Source organism: Babylonia areolata, chromosome 1 (assembly GCF_041734735.1).
Source record: "Babylonia areolata isolate BAREFJ2019XMU chromosome 1, ASM4173473v1, whole genome shotgun sequence".
Lineage (NCBI taxonomy): Eukaryota > Metazoa > Mollusca > Gastropoda > Neogastropoda > Buccinidae > Babylonia > Babylonia areolata.
In genome coordinates this window covers 58,923,218-58,944,801 of record NC_134876.1, presented here as the reverse complement: position 1 = coordinate 58,944,801, position 21,584 = coordinate 58,923,218, and the positions used below count along the sequence as shown (strand labels likewise).

The 21,584-nt window shown below is 42.9% G+C and overlaps 1 protein-coding gene across 5 annotated transcripts in view; it reads right to left on the bottom strand.

Annotated features, from left to right (window-relative positions):
* The window catches only part of LOC143284639 (uncharacterized), an 86,758-nt gene that overhangs the window by 7,192 nt on the left and 57,982 nt on the right, over positions 1–21,584 (bottom strand). For all 5 annotated transcript variants that reach the window (XM_076591526.1, XM_076591534.1, XM_076591544.1 and 2 more), the window contains 2 exons: positions 14,721–14,887; positions 6,556–6,808 (listed from right to left, as the gene is read on the bottom strand). In XM_076591526.1, coding sequence (XP_076447641.1) covers positions 6,556–6,808; positions 14,721–14,887 — 420 coding nt within the window. The remainder of the gene's footprint in view (positions 1–6,555; positions 6,809–14,720; positions 14,888–21,584) is intronic.

The window sequence follows — 21,584 nt, the reverse complement described above, 5'->3', positions numbered from 1 at the left end:
TGTGTGTGTGTGTGTGTGTGTGTGTGTGATATATATATATATATATATATATATATATATATATATGTGTGTGTGTGTGTGTGTGTGTGTGTGAACGTCGGGACATAATTATTGTTGCTTGTGACAATATATGCCCCCTGATGATAATATATGCCCACCAACAATAGATGCCTGGTGACAAGATATGTCCAGCGACAATATCACGCCCGTAGATGTCCAGCGACAATATCACGCCCGTAGATGTCTAGCGACAATACATGTCCAGCACTAATAGATATCCAGCGACAATGCACTTCCGACGGTCTGGTGATAAAAGATTTCTGGTGAAAATAGACGTCCGGCGACAATATATACCTAGCGACATTATATAACTATACACGGCTGGTGACAATATACGTCTGGAGATGAAAATGTATGGGCGGTAACAATATATGCCTGGCGACAATACATAATCGGCAACAATATGTGATAATATATGTCCAGCGAAAATACATGTCCAATGGCAATATATGTCCGATGACAATACAATAATTTCTGTTGACAATATATGACAATTATTTGCCCAGCGTCGGACAATATATGAGAATAATTATGTCCGGCAACAATATATGTCAGGTGACAATATAAGCCTGGCGACAACATATTACAATATATGTTCGGTGACAATACATGACAATACATGTCCGGCGACAATATTATGTTCGGTGACAATATATGTCTAGTGACAATAAAAGCCTGGCGGCAACATGTGACAATATATGTCCAGTGACAATATATTTATGACAATACATTGATTGACTGATTGATATGGATACTTAACCTCGATCGGAGACCAAGCTTTAAGCACTTTACAAACACGGGGTCATTTGCACAAGAGGCTGCCTACCTGGGTAGAGCCGACTGACGGCTGCCATTTGGCGTTCATCATTCATTTCCTGTGTCGCTCAATCAGATTTCAGGCACGCACTCATACACACTCAGACAGACATGTAACATTTTACGTGTTTGACCGTTTGGTTTTATTTACCCCACCATGTAGACAGCCATACTCCGTTTTCGGGGGTGTGCATGCTGGGTATGTTCTTGTTTCCATAACCCACCGAAGGCTGACGTGGATTACAGGATCTTTAACGTGCGTATTTGATCTTCTGCATGCGTATACACACTAGCAGGTCTGCACATATGTTGACCTGGGAGATCGGAAATTTCTCCACCCTTTACCCACCAGGCGCCGTCACCGAAATTCAAACCCAGGACCCTCAGATTGAAATCCAACGCTTTAACCATTCGGCCATTGCACCCATCGATAGATGTCCGGCGAGAATATAAAATTATGTCCGATGACAATAAAAAAAATTATAAGCCGGGCGATATCATGTGACAACATATGCCCGGCGACAATAATGTCCGGCGATGACAATGTAATGTGCCCGGCGACAATATACGCCCGGCTACGCGCCTTCCAGCCCAGTGGGTCCAGACAGAGATCAGTGATGCCAGACTTTTCTCTTGCCTCCTCCGCCCCACAAACTTTCTGCATCAGTGCCCTCATAAAAGGCACTCAAGGAGGGTGAATGTGTGTGTGTGTGTGTGTGTGTGTGTGTGTGTGTGTGTGGAAGGGACGATGAGGACGGAGAAGTGTGTGCGGGTGTGGGGGTGGGGGGAACGCTGGGGTAGTGGAAAGGGTTGCACGCATGAGTGATCAAAGAAACTCCTCGTTATCCGCGGACAAAGGATGAGGATTTCTTTTCTCGCACTCGCGTGCGTCGCGTTAACTGAGCGCGCCCTCGGGCGAGAGATTGTGTGAAAGTGTGTGTGTGGGGGAGAGGTATCTCTGTCTCTTTTTTACTCAGCCACACACACACTCTCACACACATATGAGGGCACTCATACACGCGCGCAGATAAGCACTGGTGTGGTCTTTTACATCCAGTCCCCGCCCTAATCAGGTCCTGCACTGCAGAAAACTAAATAAAGGCATTAGCGTGGTGGCAATAACATCCATAGGAAAAAATAACATAAAACAGCGCGCGCGCGCGCACACACACACACACATATAAATATGTTGGGTTTTTTTTTACATGCATACACGCCGCACACACAAGCATATCTATACACACAATGTGTGCGAAGTGTGTGTGTGTGTGTGTGTGTGTGTGTGTGTGTGTGCGCGCGCTGTTTTATGTTATTTTTTTTCTATGTATGTTGTTACCACCATGCTTATGCCTTTACTTAGTTTCCTGCAGTGCAGAACCTGATTAGGGCGGGGACTGGATGTAAAAGACCACACCAGTCCTTATCTGTTATTCTCCAAAAATATAGATCTTGTATTGCTCTGTATTGTTTTGCATTGTCTTAATGTGTGTTCTCCCCCCCCCCCTCTCTCTCTCCTTCTTACGTAATCTCGCATTGTATTTACATACAGCTTAGAGCTTTTAAGTTAAGAGAAACGGTATTATCATAATTTCTTTGATCAATTGTGAAAATGGTGAATGTTTACTGATGGTTATGGTGACATCTACATATTGTAGTATCGTCCTTCATTCATATGGGGCTATGGCCTTGTCTCAGTCTCCCTCTCTCCCTTTGTCTGTCTGCCAATCTGTCTGTCTGTCTCTGTCTTTGTCTCTGTGTCTGTCTGTCGGTCTCTGTATCTCTTTGTCTCTGTCTCTGTCTGTCGGTCTCTGTATCTCTTTGTCTCTGTCTGTCTCTGTCTGTCGGTCTCTGTATCTCTTTGTCTCTGTCTGTCTCTGTCTGTCGGTCTCTGTATCTCTTTGTATCTCTCGCTCCCATGTCTCTCTGCCTTTGTCTGCGTCTCACACTGTCGCTCTCTCCGTCTCTCAATCCTCTATCCCCCCCCCTCCCCCACACACAGTGGCCGCTGGCTGATGGTGTTCCAGAGATCTCTGCCTCTTTCTGCCCATCCCCTTTCTTTCTTTCTGTGTCTGTCTGCCGGTCTGCCTGTCTCTGACTCTCTCTGACTCTCTCTCTCTCTCTCTCTCTCACACACACACACACACTCTCTCTCTCTCTCTCTCTGTCTGTCTGTCTCTGTGTCTCTGTCTCTGTGTGTCTCTTTGTCTCTGTCTCTCTCTGTGCCTTGAAAACCCCCGCCCCTCTTTGCTAAGGGCAGCATGCAGTCAACAGCACAGCACGTCTCACGTTTCCAGCCTCTGGCAGCCACTGCCCGCCTCTTTGGAACTTCGACAAATTAACGCCCACCGTTTTGATTGTATAGTTGTTAAATTCATTATTTCTGGGGTTATTTTTCTATCATTATTATCAATGTTATTTTCTTTATGGAAATTAAAGCTGACCTTTTGATTCAACAGTTTATTTTTTCATTATTCGTATCATCATTATCGTGCGGGGTAAAAGGTAGTTAGGATGGGAAAGCGAAAATGGTTCCGATCGATCTTGAGAGTCCTGAAGCATTTTTTTCTATCTGTGCGCGAAAAAGAAAGAAAGAAAGAAAGAAAGAAGGATGAAGAAAAAAAGAAGGGAGTAGAAGAAATAGGAAGGAAGAAGAAGGAGGAGGAAGAAGGAGGAAGAAAGAAAGACGAAGAAGACGAAGGAAGAAAAAAAAAAAACGAAATAAGGAGGCGGACGAGGAGGAAGAAAGAAGGAATAACAATAAGAATCTTCTTTTCTTTTTCTCACTTGCCCCCTATATCTCTATTTCTTATCTGTCTATCTGCCTGCCAACCGATCTGTCTGTATGAATGCCTGTCTGTCTGTCTGCCTATCTCCCCCTCACCCCCCTCCACACACCCCCCTCTTTCTCTTGTTGCCAATGATCTTTGAGCCTACATGCCTACAATGTATGTGGCTGAGAGATTTCAAAATCTGGTCTCGTCGGGACGACTTACAAATATCGGTTTTGAATGAAAACTGGATCTTAAGTTCAACGCCTGACGGATTCTGCCACGGCACCCCATGTATGTAAATAGGGGATGATGAGGAAGCTGGCAGGATTTCCATGGGATTGAATTGTCCGCTGTTTGCTGGCCCAAGATTGGCACAATGGAATCCTGGAGCCAAAAGAGGGAGAGGGACGTGGGTTTAAGGGGTGGGGGATTCGGGGGGTAGGAGGGGGGAAGTGGGACAGCGATGGAGAGGGAAAGGAGTGTGGGGGTTTGGGTAATCATTCGAAATGTCAGAGAATATTGACAGCTTCGAATCATGGACAGCGCGGACAATGGGGGCTTTGGACTTCCATTCGGATGTCTATAGATTTGAATCTGATTCATTCGCAGCAGAGAGCGTAAAAAAGACAAATCGACAGGCACACAGACAGACAGAGAGAGAATGCTGTAAGAGAGAGAGAGAGAGAGAGAGAGAGAGAGAGAGAGAGGAGGGGAGGGTGTGTGTGTGTGTGTGTGTGTGTGTGTGTGTGTGTGTGTGTGTGTGTGTGTGTGTGTGTGTGTGTGTGTGTGAAAGAAAGAAAGAAGTACACCACGGGAGAAAGAAAAAAGACAAAGGCAGACAGGCAAATGGCGAATAGAGAAAGAAAGATTTCAGTTTTAGTTTAGGCTTCTCAAAGAGGCGTCATTGCGTTCAGACAAATCCATATGCGCTACACCACATCTGCAAGGCAGGTGTCTGACCAGCAGCATAACCCACCGCGCTTGGTCAGGCCTTGAGTGTATGAATCGAATGTATATGTTTGTGTACCCATGATGGTGGATTTCTTCTTCAGAATTCTGCCAGAGGACAACACTCTCTTTGCCATGGGTTCTTCAGTGCGTGCTGCAAACGGGACCTCGGTTTATCGTCTCATCCGAATGACTAGACGCTCAGTTTGATTTTCCAGTCAAACTTGGGAGAAAAGGCGAGAGCGGGATTCAAACCCAGACCCCAATGGACTCTATACTGGCAGATGTGTGTGTGTGTGTGTGTGTGTGTGTGTGTGTGTGTGTGTGTGTGTGTGTGTGTGTGTGCGTGCGTGCGTGCGTGCGTGCGTGAGAGAGAGAGAGAGAGTCTGGAAGGGAGGCAGAAAGCGACAAAGAGACAAAACTGTGACTGGAAAACGGTGTCTTCTATGTTATTCAATAAGTAAAGAAAGAAAATGGTGTTTTCTAAGTCAATGCGGTAAGGAAATAAAATTGTCTTGTAAGTTATTTAATAAGTAAGGAAAGACAATTGTGTCTCCGAGGTTCTTCATTAACTCACTCAGTACGGCCAGTCCTCTCTTCTCCTCTACACAGACCCCTCGGATGTCCAGTGGGTGTCTGAATGACCCAAACTTTAGCTTCCGTCGTCAGAATTTGGTATTCTTTGTCAACATTCACCTCTTCAGTATAAGAGCGTTCCGCTTGCAATATTTTGATGATGGTAATTGGGATGAAACGCTGTTAACGTCGTCTCTTTCGCCGTTCGTATGGAGAGAGTTAAAGGAAGGAAAGAAAATTTCGTTTGCAGGGTTCTTTAGATTGAAAGCAAAAAAACAACAACAAAAAACAAAAAAACAAAAAACAACTAAAACAACAACAACAAAAACAACAACAACAAACAAACAAACAAACATAAAACAACCAAACAAACAACAAAAAAATCCTGCAAGAGAGATTACTGATGAGGAGAGTGAGCAACATCCTTGCCAACAACAACGACGGACGATGACATGGAAAACATCTGTGATGAATACGAAGAATAGGATCGCAAAAACAGAAAGACAGACAGACAGATAGATAGAGAGATAGATAGATAGATAGATAGATAAAGAGAGAGAGAGAGAGAAAGAGAGAAAGAGAGACGTATAGTTTACAGATAGATACACAAACAGACACATAGACTGGCAAATGTATGGACAGATAGATAGATCCATAGATCGATACGAATTAAAGAGGTACAATAAAAGTTAAATGAGACAATAAAATATGATAAGTAAGTAAAATGAAATAAAGTAGGGTAGAGCTGAACAAAGTTGAGCAAGCTGAATTTGGTAAAGTCATTTAGGTCGAGTCAAGTTAAAGTGGAGTCAAGTACAAAGAAAAGTATAGAATAAAGTAAAGAAAGTAAAGAGAAGAAAAGTGAAACAAGATAAGGAGGAGTAAAAGTTAAACAAAGTAAAGCAAAAGTAACAATTAACGTAACATAAAAACAAAGTGAGAATAATGTAAACGTTCAAAGTAAAAAACAAAACAAAAAAAAAACAAACAAACAAACAAACAACCCCCCACCCCAAAAACAAAAAAGACAAACAAAGAAACTACATACCCTGTAATAAAGATAAGAGTAAAGTAAAAGTAAAAATAAATGTCGAGTGCAAAAAAAAAGTATAAAGTAAATTAAAGAGAAGAAAAATGAAATAAAGTAAAGAGACGTACATTTAAAGAAAGTATATAAAAGTAAAGTACGAGAGTAAAAATTATATATATATATATATATAAAATTTTTATATTCATATATATATATATATATATATATATATATATATATATATATATATATATATATATATAGCAAGTGCAAAAGCGAAAGCGAAAGTGAAAGTACAAGTAAAGAAAAACTACGTGACATCCAAGAAACACAGCACAAACAGCCAGGCCTCACTGCTGCATCGCTGCTCCCTTCGTTTCTGGTTCTCCATCTGGGAGGCGTACTGCTTGCACCCTTGAGCTAGGCCCACAATGCCTTGCGACGCCGCTCCTCCCACCACCACCCCTCTCCCGGCTCCCACCCCTCCTCCTCCTCCTCCACCACCTCCTCCCCCTCCTCCTCCTCCTCCTGCGCCGTTTCCTCCTCCTCCTCCTCCCAGCTTGTCCGGGTCCAGGCGTAGATGTAATACCGTGCGTTTGGCCATCCCCTGCGGCACAGCATCGTACATTGTGATGATGATAATGACGATGATGATGATGGTTATGATGGTGATGATTATCATTAAGTACTACTACTGTTGCTGCTGCTGCTGCTGCTACTACTACTACTACTATTACTACTGCTACTACCAACCTCTGCCACCAACACTACTACTACTACCACCACTATTGCTTCTGCTGCTACTACTGCTACCACTACTCTACTACTACTATTTATTATCATCATCATCATCATTAAGAGAACGTCATTCGTGGTGCAAAATGATAATAAGAAACAAAAAATAAGAAAGATCATAGTAAAATGCCTCGAAATAACATAGAATAATAGCAGATTACCCTGCATGGCAACAACAACAAAACAGACGGATTCCATCTCCCAAATCAAAACACGATCCATCCCTGTAACTGTCGGGTCCCTTGTATACTTTGCCTTCACTGGAAACTCGGATTTCTCTCTTATGATAATAATGGCATTTATATAGCGCTGAATCTTGTGCAGAGACAAATCAAAGCGCTTTCGCATCAGTCATTCACACGCATGCATAACTCTAAAACTGGAGAAACGGAAGACAAGGAAGATGCAGGGAAGGGAGGCTATTTGGGGAAGAGGTGGGTTTTAAGGCCAGGCTTGAAAGAGCTGAGTGTGGAGACTTGACGAAGCGAAAGAGGAAGTTCATTCCAACTGCAAGGTCCGGAGACAGAGAAAGAACGGCGGCCAACAGTCGAGTGTTTGAATCTGGGTATGTGTAAACAGGGTGGATCCGAAGCCGATCGTAGTGAGCGAGATGGAGTGTAGAGGTGAAGGCAGCCACAGAGATCTTCTTGGGATCAACGAAAATGTCATGCTTTAGCACTGCAAGAAGGTTCAGATAATGCACCCAATTCATCAGTTTTTAGAATTGTATTCTGTTGCAAAGTGATAATAACTGAATTATGATAGAAAAACATATTCTATGAAAGGGTAGTTGAAAAGTGGCAATTCTGAATGAGTTCACAACATTTGCGAAGCACCCACCGTCTGTTTGTCTTTTATATGTCTGTGTCTGTTTGTCTGTCTTTTTACGCAAGTTTATATCTGTAAGTATGCAGGAATGTATGTGTGTCTGTATGCACGTAGGTTTGTATGTATGTTTGTTGGCACACATGTCAGTATATATCATGAACGTTTGCACATGCGTAAGTAGATATGACAGTAAGTTTGTACATTTGAAACATGAATATGACAGTATTTATGTAACTGTCATTTGTCATTAAAAAAAAAAGTGCTGCTTGCAAATAGATAGTGGTGGCCTGTCATCATCACCAGTGGTTGAAATTGTGCAGACTGATTCACTTCTTTTGTGTCCGTGCGTGTGTGACTCACACGTCCATTCGAGAATAATTATCGACGTCTGTCTGTCCCATCCGAACTTAGAGCATTCGTTCGTTCGATCCGTCTTTATAAAAAATCATTTTCTTTTTAACCATTGAAACCTGCCTTTGTCATCTCGAAGCTGGATGGCCATGAGCTTCTTAAAAGACCAAGCACTTTTTTCGGGACTCACGTTTCTTAATTTGACCAGTGGTCAAAGCCGAGTTCTGTGATCATCTTCTTCTGGCTCCAAGGTCACACACGTTTTGAAGTTAAAGACTGAAGGTCCCATGACCTTTTTTCGGGGCATCTGGGCAGTGAATTCATAATCACTGTGTCAAAGGATCGGCATAGGAAGGCGGGGCCCAACCCTCTCCTTTCGCCCTTTTATCATTCCTAACCGAAGTCAGGCTTTCCGTTCACAAATGGCTATTGTGAGGATTCGAGTAAAGCACCTTTCCCAAGGACACAACACCATGCCGAAACGGGACCTGGATCACTGGTGGACACTGGATCAGAAGTCCAACGCCAAACTGGATTCTGCCTCGGCACCTTGCTTCTGAGTATAAGATTGCAAAGATATCAGTGTTGGCGCTTTTTAGTTGTTTAGTACAACGCCGCCTTATCTGATTGTTGAATGAATGTGCTCTTTTATGTTAAACTGTATGTCATCTGCGGGGTGTTTTTTTTTGGTGTATTTTTTTTGTGATACCTGGTTCCTTGGTTTATATTCTGACTGTGGTGAATGATATATTTATTTTGCTGCGATTTGGGCCTATGTGATGTGAGACTATGATATTGCCTCTGTGTGTGTGTGTTCGTGTGCGTGCGTGCGTGCGTGCGTGCGTGCGTGCGTGTGTGTGTGTGTGTGTGTGTGTGTGTGTGTGTGTGTCTGTGTGTGTGTCTGTGTGTGTGTCTGTGTGTTTTGTTTTATTTTTTGTCCATACGTTAATTTCACTTATTCTTAAATTTGTATATTTTGTTGTAAAGCGCAGTGTGCCCCATCTGAGATGGGGGCACAGCGCTATAAAAGCCTTCATTTATCATCACCACTCTTTTCATTATTATCATAATTATTATTATCATTATTTGTCGGGCTTTCAGCAGTTACGACACTCTACTGAAGGAATTTTGTAATCAGTTAAGACTGAATAATGCTTAAACATGTCAACAAACAAACAAAAAAATTCTTGTGGATAATTTCCGTCCCCGCATTATTGTGTCCGTGTCTTTGTCTCCTTCGAAAATCTTGATCCCTCTCTTTTGGGAGGAAAAAAAAGGCAGTCACCTGCAAATTGATGGCTGTGGACTCGCGCGCGCATGTGTGTGTGTTTGTGTGTGTGTGTGTGTGTGTGTGTGTGTGTGTGTGTGTGTGTGTGTGTGCGTGCGTGTGTGTGTGTGTGTGTGTGTGTGTGTGTGTGTGTGTGTGTGTGTGTGTGTGTGTGAGAGAGAGAGAGAGAGAGACAGAGAGAGAGAGAGACAGAGAGACAGAGAGAGACAGAGAGAGAGAGAGAGAGTGTGTGTGTGTTTGAATGGTAAGGACAAGTCGAGAATACACGACAGCACAATTACAGGCTAATCAGCAGACCTTCCAAACATTGTTTTTTCAGCGATGATGCTAATTAGATCTGCCAGATACCCCGAAGCACGAAATTCTAAAACGAAAAAGGTGGTTAGGGAAATCGTCAAGTTTGGGAATTTTTGTTGTTGTTGAAATGTCAGAAACGAAATTATTTATTATCACACAGAGAGCGTGCGCTACGCACAACACTCTCATTCTATAGAGAATTCTCAAAAAGTTAAAGACCATTTGAAAACTCACAGTTTCCTCTTGGGGTGAATGTTGAAATGATAACCAGATTTTATAATGGAAAACCAGAGCAATCATTTATAAACCACTGAACAGCTTACATTGTCTGGCTGAAACTTTGATTTCTTAAACGCAGTTTCAGGCTGTTCATAATGCACGCGCGCCTCAAACAGCCGTCAGTGTATTCAGTGGAGGCCATAGCATGCAATCTGTGTAATTAATTTGAATCATTATATACTGGAATTTTGTTAACATTTTATAAAAGCATACATACTTTTACGAAGTGGTCCTTAACTGTTTGTAAAGTCTGTGAATACCAGAAGACATACATGTGGTGCCAATGTGCGTGGGTGGGATTATGGGGGAAGGAACTATTCTAACACCTTACTGATTGAAAGGATGCTCACAAATGTTAATATGCATTCTGCTATAAAAAAAACAAACAACAACAACAAACAAACCCTTCTTGAATCATCACAACGCTCAATCAAAACTCGTCCTCTTGTTTATTTTCTTCAAGGTAATTTCCGTCCTTTAATCAATTAATCAAAAGACTACCGGTCCACTTCTCTGTTATTGCTAGACCCCTTTGTTTGTTTCCAATAGAAACCTCTCTTGGAAAAAAAAAATGGGCTGATTTGCGAACAGACGGCTGTGGCTTGTCGCAATCGACAATAGCGGGAATTGTGCACGTTCAGTTCGTGTAGGTACGTGGGTGGCTTACAAGTCCACTCACAAATTGACACCGTGTGTCTCTTTGTTCCGATAACGTACCAGGTCATGTCCATCTGATTCACAAGTCCCTCTGCTGTTGATTCACAACAAAAGACTTTCGTCTCCCTGTTTGTCGTCTTGAAGCTGGACGGCTGTCATGTATTTGTTCGTTTGAAGGGGTTCTCCTCAACTTCTTTATTTAGGGACCAACACGTGTCCTGGATTCAGTTTTTGGTCTCGTCCTCAAAGCCAAAGAACGTGATCATACATGACATGGCTTCAAATTTCTCCACTGGTTGCCAGTTTAAGCACGGGATAAACCCATTCAGTGCCGGGGGAAAACAGTATAGAAAGTCGCGTATCAAATTATAAAACAATATCCAAAACAATCAGCCTAAAACTGAGAAAATCGTCTGGAGATATACCACTCTAGATAAACTGTGTGAATCTTCAGCCTTCCAGAGTTATTTCCCTTCTTCTGATGACATCATCAGTGACGTCACTATGTACGTTCGTGTTACGTACTGTGGCACCCAAAAGGTACAAGATAGGGATGCTTGTCTTCTTTTTGCTCTCTCTAAACTCTGTGAAAAGTCTTTGGGGCGCCGCACAGAACTGTTCACCATATCCATACAGGTCTGTTGGTTGTGTGTCAAAGCCTGGGTGTCTGCAAATGGTTTTCCCGTACATTTTGTACATTTGTTAGCAGCAGTCTTGTCTTGAAAGCACTGGCAATTCTGCAATGCATCCGTTTTTTTTGTCTTTTACTTTATGAACGATGAAGGCTTGAGGGAAAGAAAAAAAGAGGAATAAAAGCAACCTCAGTCTTTTCCCCCCTTAAGAAACGAACAGGTTGAGAGAGAGAGAGAGAGAGAGAGAGAGAGAGAGAGAGAGAGGATTGGAAACAAAACGAAACGAAATTTTATTTCGCCGAGATAATGAGATATTAACTATTTGCATTTTCCACTCAGCCCTGGAGAGAGAAAGAGAGAGAGAGAGAGAGAGAGAGAGAGAACTCAGGAAGTTCGATGTGTTTGGGCCTTGGGCTACAATTCAAAGAAGGAAGATAGAGACAGAGAGAGAGGATGGGGAGAACAGAAATGAACTTTAAAAGGAAAACCTAATTCCCTAATTCACAGCCTCTTTCGAAACACTGTTTATTGCGACATCACACACACACACACACACACACACACACACACACACACACACACACGTTAACACGCGCGTGCTTGCGCACACACCTACACGTATACAGGCCAACACACACACACACACACACACACACACACACACACACACACACACACACACCACAACACAAGCAACTGAACACTCTATTTTTTGGCAGCCCACAGCACACTTCTGACTTAAAGCTCTCTTTGATGAGTTGATTTAATTTTGGGCAGCCCCCAACTCACACTTACCCTGGACCTAAATACTCTCCATGATGAGAGTCAATTTAATTTTGGGCAGCCCCCAATACACTCCTGCACTGGACCTAAAAGCTCTCCATGATGAGTCAATTCAATTTTGGGCAGCCCCCAACACTCATCTGTCCTGGACCTTGAAGCGCTCCATGATGAGTCAATTCAATTTTGGGCAGCCCCCAACACACTCCTGTCTTGGACCTAAAAGCTCCCCATGGTGAGTGAATCTAATTTTGCGCAACCCCAACACACTCCTGTCCTGGGCCTAAATGATCTCTTTGATGAGTCAATTCAATTTTGGGCAGCCCCCAACACACTCCTGTCTTGGACCTAAATGATTTCTTTGATGAATCAATTGAATTTTGGACAGCCCCCAACACAACTTCTGTCCTGGAGCTAAAAGCTCTCCATGATGAGTCAATTTGATTTTGGGCAGCCCCAAACACACTCCTGCCCTGGACCGAAAAGCTCTCCATGATGAATCAATTTTTTTTTTAATTTTAGGCAGCCCCCAACACAACTCCTGTCCTGGACCGAAAAGCTCTCCACGATGAGTCAATCTAATTTTGGGCAGCCCCCAACACACTCCTGTCCTGGACCTAAAAGCTCTCCATGATGAGTCAATCTAATTTTGGGCAGCCCCCAACACACTCCTGTCCTGGACCGAAAAGCTCTCCATGATGAGTCAATTTTTTTTAAATTTTAGGCAGCCCCCAACACAACTTCTGTCCTGGACCGAAAAGCTCTTCTTGATGAGTTAATTTAATTTTGGGCAGCCCCTAAAACACTCCTGCCCTGGACCGAAAAGCTCTCTATGATGAGTCAATTTAATTTTGGGCAGCCCCCAACACACTCCTGTCCTGGACCTAAAAGCTCTCCATGATGAGTCAATTTATTTTGGGGCAGTCCCCAACACTCTTCTGTATCGGACCTAAAAGCTCTTCTTGATGAGTCAATTTAATTTTGGGCAGCCCCCAACACACTTCTGGCCTGGACCTAAAAGCTCTCCATCATGAGTCATTGCAATCAAGGGCAACCACCAGATTAACTGTACACAGACACGAGTGCAGTGTATTTATAGTAAGCCCTAAATGACTCCATGGGGAGTCGTTATAGGTTGGCACTACAGGCCCCGAAATTACTCTCCTGGAGTCATTTGGGACGTGAGGTGGTGTCATTCTAGTCCTGCCCAAAATGACTGCCTCAAGGTATGTGTGCGTGTGTGTGTGTGTGTGTGTGTGTGTGTGTGTGTGTGTGTGTGTGTGTGTGTGTGAGGGGGAGGGGGTTGGGGGTGAGGGGGTATGTGTGTGTGTGTGTGTGTGTGCGTGCCCGCGACTGTTTGTTGAAGATGTGTAGCATGGTTTTGATAACGAACAGATGAATGAATGAACAGATAAACAAATGAACGAAGGAAATAACGAATGAATTAACGAACAACGAAATGAGTGTGAATGAAATAAGCGACAGGCCTTCAGCTACTCCTGTCTGTGGAGAGGCCTGGCTCATCGTCTGTTCATTAATTAGTAAATACGCGAGTGAACGTAATTAAACAATGCAGAGAGCAAAATCCTTTATTTGTTACTGAGGTGTGGGTCGACATTCTGCACTTCACACAAAACGACCAAAGAAAGAAAGGAAAAGAAAAGAAAGACAGAAGGAAGGAAAGGCTTCTACAAAACAACACAAAGAAAACAAAAAGACAGAAAAGATAGGAGGAAGGAAGGAAAGAAGGAAGAAAGAAAAGTAACATTAATTAAACGTTTACAAAACAACACACAAAAGAAACGAAAGTTGGGAGGAAGAAGATTACGTAAAATTGTACAAAGCAACACAAAGAAAAAAGGAAGATGGACAAGTGAAAGAAAGGAAAGAAGGATTGTGTAGAAACCAACAAAATACCACGAAGATGTTAAGCTTTTGAAAGCTTTAATTTCCTTCTCAGAAATGACACCAGAAGAAGGAGGTTTAAGTTTTATAACAAGATGGAAAGCTTTCATGGCTGACGCGTAATTCCTGTTGAAACCAAGCCCCCCCCCCCCCCTCCCTCTCAAACCCCCCTCCCATACCTCAACGCTGACCTTCAGTCTCTGGTACCACATAAACAAACAGATAAATACATTAGAATGTTACGAAAATGAAAGGAAAGCGACATGGAAGGCAAATGATTAATGATGATAATTATGAATGCTTCCACAGCGCCTATCCTCGGTCAGAGACCAAGCCCAAAGCACTTTACAAACACGGACTCGTTTTGATAAGAAAAAAAAATATATAAGAAAGCAGGAAAGGAAGAAAGAAAAAAGAAATAAGCACTTTAGAAAAATGGAGTAATTTGCACAATTGACTGATAAAGATGAAGAATATGTAAGAAAGAAGGAAAGAAATAAAGAAAAGAAATAACTTCTTCACAAACACAGAGTCATGTGCACAACTGACTGATAAACAAAGAGAAGAAGAATATAATAGAAAAAGAACGAAAGAAAGCAAAGAAACGAACACACACACACACACACACACACACACACACACACACACACACACACACACACACACACAAGAGCCTGAACTGGGAATCGAACCCGGACCCCCTTCACCTTCAGTCTCTGGTACCTCCGGACGGGGTCCAGCTCCTTGGCGTCATCGTAGTCCCTGGCCAGCTGCTCCACCACCTGCCGCAGCTTCTTGTGCTCGCGCTGCGCCGCCTCCAGCTCCATGCTCAGAGCCTCATTCTCCCGCCTCACCTCGTCCGTGGCCGAGGACGCTAGCAAGAGAGACGTCAGAGTCATGGTCACTCACACATACACAGAGAAAGGCGTTCACAGAGAGGCGGTCACGTTGGAATGGTGAATTTTTTTTGCTGTTGTTGTTGTTTATTGTTGTTGTTTGTTTGTTTGTTTAATTTCTTCTCTTTTTTGTTGTTGTTGTTGTTGCGACGTACAATAGTTTCCCTCTTCGTCGTCACACACACAGCCAACAGGATCACATCGGGTGAAGCGACGAGTTAGAGATGAACAAAAGCCTTTCTCCTGTTAGTTGTCACGCATACACAACACACTCGGTCACATGCACAGCCAATGGGGTCACGAAGGGTTGATGAGGAAAGCGATGAACAAAAGCCTTTCTTCTCGTGTTTGTCACAAACACACTTACAACACCATCGGTCACATACAGCCAATAAGATGACGAAGGATTGGTGATGTCAGAGGACGTGCAATAGCTTTCCTCGAAGTTGTCTCACACAAACATTCACATACAGCCAACAGGGGCAAAATGGGTCACGTAGAATTCAGGGTTAGGTATAATCTCAGTTTGAAGGAGGTGTCGAAGCTGTGGACTGATCCGTATTCGCTACACCACATCTGCTGTATAAAAAAGGGATTATAGCAAAGAGCAACAACTTTTCCTTCTTGGTCCACACACACACACACACACACACACACAGAGTCACAAACAGCCAACAGGCGCAAGGTGTTCACTTGGCTATGTTTGATGATTATGACGGACATACAAAACTTTTTTTTTCACGGTCGGCACCTGTGGCCTTGCAACTTAAATACAACTGTGAACTTGGTTCACTCACAACCTGTCCAACCCGAGACATTGCTGTATCAATTTTGCTGAAGAAGAAAAAAGTAGTGTGAGAGACCCACAGTAGTATACAGGTTGGATTCGAACTTTCGATTCTGAGTAAAGGAAACGTTTTACTATATCAGTATTTGTATTTCTTTTTATCACAACAGATTTCTCTGTGTGAAATTCGGGCTGCTCTCCCCCAGGGAGAGCGCGTCGCTATACTACAGCGCCACCCATTTTTTTGTATTTTATTCCTGCGTGCAGTTCTAATTCTTTTTCCTATCCAAGTGGATTTTTCTACAGAATTTTGCCAGGAACTACCCTTTTGTTGCCGTGGGTTCTTTTACGTGCGCTAAGTGCATGCTGCACACGGGACCTCGGTTTATCGTCTCATCCGAATGACTAGCGTCCAGACCACCACTCAAGGTCTAGTGGAGGGTGAGAAATATCGGCGGCTGAGCCGTGATTCGAACCAGCGCGCTCAGATTCTCTCTCGCTTCCTAGGCGGACGCGTTACCTCTAGGCCATCACTCCACTGGGCAATATACACAGTTCTTCCCCTCCACTCCTTTGTGTGACTGACGGAGTGAACGTCTACGCTTTGTTGTGTACACTACTCACTCCGTCTTGAGGGGAAAATTTGTGGACATTGCCAGTATATGTATCATCAAGAATAAGAGAATCTCGACCGAACGAAAATGTCCCTCTTGGCAACAACCAAGAGGGAAATCTTCGTTCGTTCGAGATTCTCGCGTGACGCAGTCACACACAAGGGTGGAGGGGAAAAGGATGGTGTGTGTTGCGTCACCTGTGACTGGGAAGAAAGAACTGCTTTACTTGCTGTCGGTTTTGGCGCTGAGGTTTGGTCTCTTCTTGCTGTGTGGTCCATCTGCAGTTGTCAATGCTCACTGACTGACTCAAACTCAAAGCATCGGGGGACAGGGTCTGTGCAGGGTCTGAGTGTGAATTCATTTTCTGTTTCAAGGAGGTGCCAAAGTGTGCGGACTTATCCATATACACTACACCCCAGATGCCTGATTTACACACACACCCAACCCGCTCATCAGACCTTGAGAGCCTACCCTAAGTTCGTATAGAGCTGAAATATTTCTTTTCACAAGAAAAGTGTGTGTGTGTGTGTGTGTGTGTGTGTGTGTGTGTGTGTGGTGTGTGTGTGTGTGTGTGTGTGTGTGTGTGCGCGCGCGCGCGCGCGTGTGTGTGTGTTTGTGTGTGTGAATATGGCGCGTTACGTGCTGTTAAGATAGTATCTATTTTTTTCCTTTCGGAAAAAGAGAAAAAAATCCAACTGTTATCACCGGCGATTGTTAACGAGACTTTTGAGAGAGAATTCTAAGTTGTCCCGAGTGGTAGTTAGGCTGACTGCGCCCTTGAAATAGTTACAGTTATTCCTGGACTGTAGCTCTAATCACAGTCTCAAGTACTCAGAGACTGTACGTTCTGGAAATAACGACCTGTATTCCGACATTCTACTTTGTAAGCTCTGGTAATTGTCACCAATATTCCGAGGAGTGTGTGGGATCGTTATTAATGAAACTGATTTACCTTTTCATTGTACATATCATTTTTTTCCCCAAAGCCTTATGTTTGTATGGCCAAATCAACTATCTAATTTTATGTATCATTATTTATCTATGTTCTTCTTCCCACCCACGCGGCAAATACAGCACCTTCTTATCATTTTTCAAAGACAGTTTCTTTCTTGGGAACAGCATCCTTCTTTCTTCTAACTTGCCCTGTTCTTGTCACACTTAAAGCCAAGGAAGCCCTTGGCTTTTAAAACCCGTTTCACGTGTTTTGTGTGAACGACGCCGTGCGCTGATGACCAATTATGATAACATTAAATACGTATCTGAACAGATGGCTAAATCATGGATAACACTTGACATAAAGCCAACATAAGAAATGAAATAAAATAAATCACACACTTCGGCACCAATCTTACACCAGGACGTATCATAAAAAAATTAAAAGCATAGCATTCTTCAGCTCGACCAAGTTAATTGAGTCGAAGCAATCGTCCGAATGGAAAAAAAAAGAAATAAAAAGAAGAAAAAAGAGATCCACCAGTATGACAGCAATATTCTTCAAACGTAAACACTGGAAAACTGATACAGTGACACTGTTAAAAAGAATCGGGTTTGATAAAACAACAACAACAAAAAACAGCAACAAAAAGCCTTAAAAAAAACAACTTCACACCGTTAAATAAAGGAATAATCTTAGAATTACGCAATATCAGCAAAACGAGAGTTGGAGGGAGTGAAACAAATCATTTTTCGTGATAAGAAAAAAAAAAGTGTTACGCAATAAATCACATATGATTCACAGAATCCTTATCCAAAAAAGAGACCACACAATCAGAGCGAAGAGTTAACCACCCGTGTAATGCAGACTACAAAACACATGGCCATACATCCTCACCCACAACACTGCGATGAGAAAGGAAACGAAAGTAAACGAATGAAAAAAAAAAAAAAAAAATTCACGACGTCACGCACGGGAGAAAGCACAACTGTTCCATTTCCTCCCCATCCAGAAATAGAACAGGGAGAAACAAAGGTGGCAAGCCGTCGCTTCAGCCCGAACAAATCTCAACCGTCTGTCACACAACTAACTGGCCGCCAGCGCTTCTTGTTTAACTCTATCGACCGATACAAGGCCGCTGTCTGCCGCTCCGGCTGGCCGGCCACGAGCTGCAAGGAACTGCCAAAAGAGAAGACAACCTCTGCTGCCCCTTGAGGGTGAGCACGTGAGGCACGTGCTTCATTAGTCCCCTGGCTCGGCCCAGCACTACTGCTTGGGGCTGTCTCCCTCCCCTCGACCCCCCCAGCACATCCCCCACGACCCTCCTCCAAAGGTCACACCACCACCCACACCCGAAAGGGCCGAGGACTCACTTCGCTGGAAGGTAAGATGGAATGCCAATTGCCAATACACCGCCAATTAGCACACCAATTAGCACTCTCAGCTGAAGGTGAGGCTTACCAATTAAAACGCGCAGTTACAGTGGTTGGCAGTTAAAAAAAAACCTTGCTAAGGAAGTTCAATTAAAACACCATGCTGCGTATGCAAAATGAAAGGTGTTCCAGTTGAAACCACCAGACGTTTGAAAACCTCACAAAGAAGGTATACCACTTAGAACACCAAGTTGAAATGTTGTATTAATCAAAACACCTATCTGAGTCACTACTCAGGTGTACTGAGCAGGTGTACTGTCTAAAACACCCAACTAAAGCAAACAGCATAGAAACTGGCAAAGAATAACACTGAAAAAGTACTCAACCATGTATGTTAAAAAAAAGCAAAAAAAAAAAGCACCAAGTCCAGGCGGTGTAACAGTTAAAACAACCAGCAGTGGAAGTGAACTATCTGGGACAGCCATCTAAACAGGTAAACCAATCAAATTAAAACACACAGCTAAGAATGCATACCAATTCAAACGCCCAGCTAAGGAAAAGGCGAATCGGTTAAATATCCAGTTAATGAAGAAGTATACCGGTTAAACACTCAGCTAATGAAGATATGTATCTGTTAATCACCCAGCTAAGTAAAACATATACTTTCTAAACACCTAGCTGGAGAAGCGTTACACCCGTTAAACACCCAGTTAAGGAAAATCTGGACCGGAAAATATATAACTGTTGAACACCCAGGTTTGGAAGAGATGTACTTGTTAAACACCCAGTTTAGGAAGAGATGCATGTTTAACACCTAGCTAAGGAGGAGGCATACCTGTCAACCACCAAATAATATATACTAATCAAAACTCCTCCCAGATAAGGAGGTATACTAGTTAAAACACCCAGCTAGAATAGAATAGAACAGAATAGAATAGAATGTGTCTTTATTACCAAGTGTACCGGGGTCACAAGGAATATTTGGGTGGGGGGGTGGGTGGGGGGGATAGTACATAACAAGGTCCGAACATAAATCGAAAATCATACACAAACACAGATACAGTAGAAATTAGGATACATACAAGTGAATATCAATATAAAAACTTGTGCATAACAGTCATTCAAGTAAAAATATCCGTCTAACTGGAGTATACCAATTAACAAATAGTTTCAGAGACATTCCGTCAAAAAACAATCACCTAAGTTGGTGTATCAACTAGAATATACGACTGAAGACATATGACTTGTGCCCCAGTTTGGCTTAAGTTTTATTTTAAAGTATTAATTTTGTACGAAAATAAGTGAAAATTATGTCAGAAGCAAAAGCAAAAACAAAAGAAAAACAAAAAACAAACAAACAAAAAACCTTGACCACTGCTAACAACTATGCTCGTCAGTGGAAGGCTGTAGCCAAATATAACATTGAGTACAGGTCAGGATGTAAAGTCACAGCTGAAAAAAATCTGGACTTCTTTCTCTTGGAATGATATTACTCTTTTTCAGCAAAATCAATTGCACCACTTAAAAGCACGCACACACACACACACACACACACACACACACACACACACATTGCACTTCAGATTCGTACCACACTGATCTCATGTGTGCGACAGTAAAGGAGTTAACCAGAGCAGAAGGTCCTCACAGTCTGTTTACATCGAGGCATTGTATCTCCCCTCGTTTATGTCCAAGTGTCCAGAAAAACCCCCCACAAAACACACACACACACACACACACACACACACACACACACACAAACTATGTCTGTCCTTTCCCATACTATTCCAAGCTCGACTTCCACTAAATAAAAGGAAGGAGGGAAAGAAGAAGAAGAAGTGGAAGAAGAAGAAGAAGAAAGAGAACAAGAAAGAGAAGAAGAACAAGAAGAAGTACCGACCATTCCCCTAACTCCATCAGACAATGTCAGTCTGCTGTAACACGGAGACAGACACGATGGTAATGTATTGCTAACCACCTCAGTCATTGTGCATTGACTGCCCAGCCGACATGACCACAACGACCCAGAAAGATCATTGTATTGCCTGGCCTCACCCTCGTACCCGCATTTGTTTTGCAGCAGGGGGGGGGGGGGGGGAAACGGCGACGATGTCAGGTATCAGCCTATGTTATATTTGCCTATGTACATACACACACATACATGCATACATACATACATTCCGTTTAAAATCACATGAAGTGAACAGACGTCGTACTGAAGAACACATACATACATACATATAAGAGGTCCAGTGGCAGAATCGGTAAGGCGTTGAACTTTTCACCCAGTGGTCAGGTTTCGAACCCCCGTTTCGGCCTGGTGTTGTGTCCTTGGGGAATGCACTTTTTTCCTCACTCCACCCAGGTATTAATGGGTACTTGACTAGCTTCTGGAAGGTTAACTCACTCAGTACGGCCAGTCCTCTCTTCTCCTATACACAGACCCCTCGGATGTCCAGTGGGTGTCTCAATGACCCAACCTTTAACTTCCGTCGTCAGAATTGTGGTATTCTTTGTCAACATTCACCTCTTCAGTATGAGAGCCTTCCACTTGCAATACTTTGATGATGGTAATTGGGGTGAAACGCTGTTAACGTCTTCTCTTTCGCCGTTCGTATGGAAAGAGTTAAAACGGCGGAGGGAGAGTACTAGGTCCCACTTTCCCATGCCGAGCCCTAGACATAGTGGGTATGAATTCACTGCCCCGATGGACGTAAAAGGCTATGGGATTTGTTTTTAACCTTTAACCTTATGATATGGTCGAAAGTCTTAGATTTCTGTCCTTCTACATATTACGATTAAAGAACCCTGTCTCACTATTCTCTTGCAATATTATGGTTGATAATCCTATGTTACCATCCCCATACACATGTCAAGCATTCTATGTTACATCCCCCTTACATATAATCAGGAATCCCGTGTCTTCATTATAATCCTTACATAATTATGATCAGGTATCGTATGTCA